Consider the following 4,713-nt stretch of genomic DNA (forward strand, 5'->3'; position numbering starts at 1 on the left):
GGTTCCCGATTACGGCTTGCTTCTTTAAAAAGTCGCTGCAGAGCTTCTTACTGAGTCCGAACGCCAACATGTTGTGTGTGAACGTCCTGCGGGCACAAGAACGAGAAGCTGGGATCACAATACACGTCATAGAGAACCGCATGGCGGCTTCCACTGCCCCTCCCCCTCTGGAGCCCCGCTGGCCTGGAGCCCCGCTGGCCTGGAGGGCCACGGCCAAAAGTTTCTGCACACCTGACCATCACACCTGTGTGAGCTTCTTCATCTGTATATATAGCTCTGACATATACCACAGCGCTGTACAGAGGCCACTGAGCCAGTCACATCAGTCTCTGTACAGAGGAGCTTACACTCTAATGTCCCCTCCCCCCCACAGTCACATCAGTCTCTGTACAGAGGAGCTTACACTCTAATGTCCCCTCCCCCCCACAGTCACATCAGTCTCTGTACAGAGGAGCTTACACTCTAATGTCCCCTCCCCCCCACAGTCACATCAGTCTCTGTACAGAGGAGCTTACACTCTAATGTCCCCTCCCCCCCACAGTCACATCAGTCTCTGTACAGAGGAGCTTACACTCTAATGTCCCCTCCCCCCCACAGTCACATCAGTCTCTGTACAGAGGAGCTTACACTCTAATGTCCCCTCCCCCCCACAGTCACATCAGTCTCTGTACAGAGGAGCTTACACTCTAATGTCCCCTCCCCCCCACAGTCACATCAGTCTCTGTACAGAGGAGCTTACACTCTAATGTCCCCTCCCCCCCACAGTCACATCAGTCTCTGTACAGAGGAGCTTACACTCTAATGTCCCCTCCCCCCCACAGTCACATCAGTCTCTGTACAGAGGAGCTTACACTCTAATGTCCCCTCCCCCCCACAGTCACATCAGTCTCTGTACAGAGGAGCTTACACTCTAATGTCCCCTCCCCCCCACAGTCACATCAGTCTCTGTACAGAGGAGCTTACACTCTAATGTCCCCTCCCCCCCACAGTCACATCAGTCTCTGTACAGAGGAGCTTACACTCTAATGTCCCCTCCCCCCCACAGTCACATCAGTCTCTGTACAGAGGAGCTTACACTCTAATGTCCCCTCCCCCCCACAGTCACATCAGTCTCTGTACAGAGGAGCTTACACTCTAATGTCCCCTCCCCCCCACAGTCACATCAGTCTCTGTACAGAGGAGCTTACACTCTAATGTCCCCTCCCCCCCACAGTCACATCAGTCTCTGTACAGAGGAGCTTACACTCTAATGTCCCCTCCCCCCCACAGTCACATCAGTCTCTGTACAGAGGAGCTTACACTCTAATGTCCCCTCCCCCCCACAGTCACATCAGTCTCTGTACAGAGGAGCTTACACTCTAATGTCCCCTCCCCCCCACAGTCACATCAGTCTCTGTACAGAGGAGCTTACACTCTAATGTCCCCTCCCCCCCACAGTCACATCAGTCTCTGTACAGAGGAGCTTACACTCTAATGTCCCCTCCCCCCCACAGTCACATCAGTCTCTGTACAGAGGAGCTTACACTCTAATGTCCCCCCCTCAGTCACACACTATTATAGGTCAGAGCCTCCCGGAGGTGGGACTGTTGCTGTCCTGTCTATCACCGGGCTCTATGATCTGTACGGTTGGGCACACTCAGGAGCTGGGAGGCAGCTTTGTTACCAGCACTGGGTCGGAAGGCAATTCTAAACCTTCCATAGATAACCCGGAATGTTGGGATTCCTGTGTCCCGCGAGTTGCTGGCTGACGTACCCGAGCTGACCGAAGGTGATGTTCTCGTTGAATTGCAGGCTGTCGTCTCGCTCCTCCTGCGTCATGTGATACCATTTATCTCTGCCGGGCGACAAAAGGAAACCGCGGTCAGCCGCGGCGCCCGGAGACAAGGGGGGCGGAGACCAAGAGGCATGCTGGGAGATCGCAGAGCCCGAACCCGATGGAGTCACTCTACATTCACACGTATATACATCGTATACCTGGGGAGATTCACTCTAGATTCACACGTATATACATCGTATACCTGGGAAGATTCACTCTACATTCACAAGTATATACATTGTATACCCGGGAAGATTCACTCTACATTCACACGTATATACATTGTATATCTGGGGAGATTCACACGTATATACACTGTATACCTGGGAAGATTCACTCTAGATTCACACGTATATACATCGTATACCTGGGGAGATTCACACGTATATACACTGTATACCTGAGAAGATTCACTCTACATTCACAAGTATATACATTATACCTGGGAAGATTCACTCTACATTCACACGTATATACACTACATACCTGAGAAGATTCCCTCTACATTCACACGTATATACACTATATACCTGAGAAGATTCCCTCTACATTCACACGTATATACACTATATACCTGAGAAGATTCCCTCTACATTCACACGTATATACACTGTATACCTGAGAAGATTCACTCTGCATTCACACGTATATACATCGTATACATGGGAAGATTCACTCTACATTCACACGTATATACATTGTATACCCGGGAAGATTCACTCTACAGTCACACGTATATACATTGTATACCCGGGAAGATTCACTCTACAGTCACACGTATATACATTGTATACCTGGGAAGATTCACTCTACATTCACACGTATATACATTGTATACCCGGGAAGATTCACTCTACATTCACACGTATATACATCGTATACCTGGGAAGATTCACTCTACATTCACCTTGCACTCCCAGACTTCTCCTCACCAGTTATTTGAAATCTCATTTCCACCAGATGAAAGCTGAAATCAGGCTTGCAGTGAGATGATCTGCTGACGGTGTGATGTCATTGTGGGCGGGGCTAAGTCTACGAAGGAGCTGGGAGTGGGCGGAGGAGGAATAAAGGGATCTACATTCACACGTATATACATTGTATACCCGGGAAGATTCACTCTACAGTCACACGTATATACATTGTATACCCGGGAAGATTCACTCTACAGTCACACGTATATACATTGTATACCTGGGAAGATTCACTCTACATTCACACGTATATACATTGTATACCCGGGAAGATTCACTCTACATTCACACGTATATACATCGTATACCTGGGAAGATTCACTCTACATTCACCTTGCACTCCCAGACTTCTCCTCACCAGTTATTTGAAATCTCATTTCCACCAGATGAAAGCTGAAATCAGGCTTGCAGTGAGATGATCTGCTGACGGTGTGATGTCATTGTGGGCGGGGCTAAGTCTACGAAGGAGCTGGGAGTGGGCGGAGGAGGAATAAAGGGATCAGTCTCCCCTCCCCCAGTGATCAGTCTGCTGCAGATGAAGGCACTGTCAGGGGGGAGGGGTCCTGCGATCTCTGTGAAAGGCAATGAACACACAGATGACCCCCAACATCCGATCTCCCTCCTTCCTGCCTCATCACATATCATCTTACACAGCTGGTGCTTCCATTGCAAGCCTGATTTCAGCTTTCACCTGGTGTGCAGGCAGATTTCAGTCACTGCACTGGCTGACTTATGGGACCCGAGAGGTGTTTTTATACTGGTGCCGGTCATCTGGAGGAGCAGGAAAGGGAAATCGCCGGCAGCAGGCACCCCAGGGTAACCCTTTCCTACCCCATAGAGCTTGGGAGGGGCCACTTCTCCAGCTCAGCCAATGGGGAGCAGGGACCCGATTGTATCAACAGGAAGCAGAGCGTGCCTCGGGGACTCCCCAATGGGTGACTATCGGCTGAGCCTGGAAAATGGCCCCGCCCTCTCCTCCGTCATCATAAAGTCACGAACACAGATCACTGCAGCCAATCAGAACGGCGGAACCAACCTCTCCTCTTCCTCCCCCGCAGTCCCTCTGGAGCCGCAGAAAGAGAGTCAGCAAAAAGGTGAAAGGTTAGAGCGAGACATAAAGAATGACATCACAGGCAAAAGAGGAGGCAAGCTATGACATCACCGAACCCCCCTCCCCCCAATCTGAGACCGCCAAGTGAAGCAGAAGATCTCTCTGTCACTCTGCTCCCTACTACTATCAGCGTGTTCCTTGCAAGCACATGAGCACAATTGATGGAGTTCTGCTGTATAGGGACTGCAAGAGGCTGATACCAGGTCAGGACACAAACTACTGGGAGGAAATGTCACCATTGTGGGAGGGGCAGAGACACAAACTACTGGGAGGAAATGTCACCATTGTGGGAGGGGCAGAGACACAAACTACTGGGAGGAAATGTCACCATTGTGGGAGGGGCAGAGACACAAACTACTGGGAGGAAATGCCACCATTGTGGGAGGGGCAGAGACACAAACTACTGGGAGGAAATCTCACCATTGTGGGAGGGGCAGAGACACAAACTACTGGGAGGAAATGCCACCATTGTGGGAGGGGCAGAGACACAAACTACTGGGAGGAAATGCCACCATTGTGGGAGGGGCAGAGACACAAACTACTGGAGGAGATCTCACCATTGTGGGAGGGGCAGGGACACAAACTACTGGGGCCGGTTGGCTGTGACTCTCTCGGGATCCGTGTCAGATGTGAAGTTTCTCTTTTATTGAATATTTAAATAAAATGCGGAATCCCCCGTCAGGCGGGATCCGGTTTACGATCACAGGCAGATGTTCAGCCGACTCCGGTGGCCTTTGGTGACGCTTTCTCGGCGCAATTAACCGCCGCGGATGACGGCTCCGGGAGTAAAGCGCCGGCCGCAGAGGACCCGAGCA

At 50.8% G+C, this 4,713-nt stretch overlaps 1 protein-coding gene across 1 annotated transcript in view; it reads right to left on the bottom strand.

Annotated features, from left to right (window-relative positions):
- KIAA0513 (KIAA0513 ortholog) overlaps window positions 1-4,713 on the bottom strand; it is an 18,340-nt gene that overhangs the window by 1,176 nt on the left and 12,451 nt on the right. Inside the window, exons 8-11 of the mRNA XM_018572413.1 lie at window positions 3,955-4,035; window positions 3,824-3,850; window positions 1,754-1,834; window positions 1-86 (exon numbers count right to left, since the gene is read on the bottom strand). The exon at window positions 1-86 is cut by the window's left edge and continues 3 nt beyond it. Coding sequence (XP_018427915.1) covers window positions 1-86; window positions 1,754-1,834; window positions 3,824-3,850; window positions 3,955-4,035 — 275 coding nt within the window. The remainder of the gene's footprint in view (window positions 87-1,753; window positions 1,835-3,823; window positions 3,851-3,954; window positions 4,036-4,713) is intronic.

The sequence above is a fragment of the Nanorana parkeri genome, unplaced genomic scaffold, assembly GCF_000935625.1.
Source record: "Nanorana parkeri isolate BGI_ZX_2015 unplaced genomic scaffold, ASM93562v1 scaffold2022, whole genome shotgun sequence".
NCBI classification, from domain to species: domain Eukaryota; kingdom Metazoa; phylum Chordata; class Amphibia; order Anura; family Dicroglossidae; genus Nanorana; species Nanorana parkeri.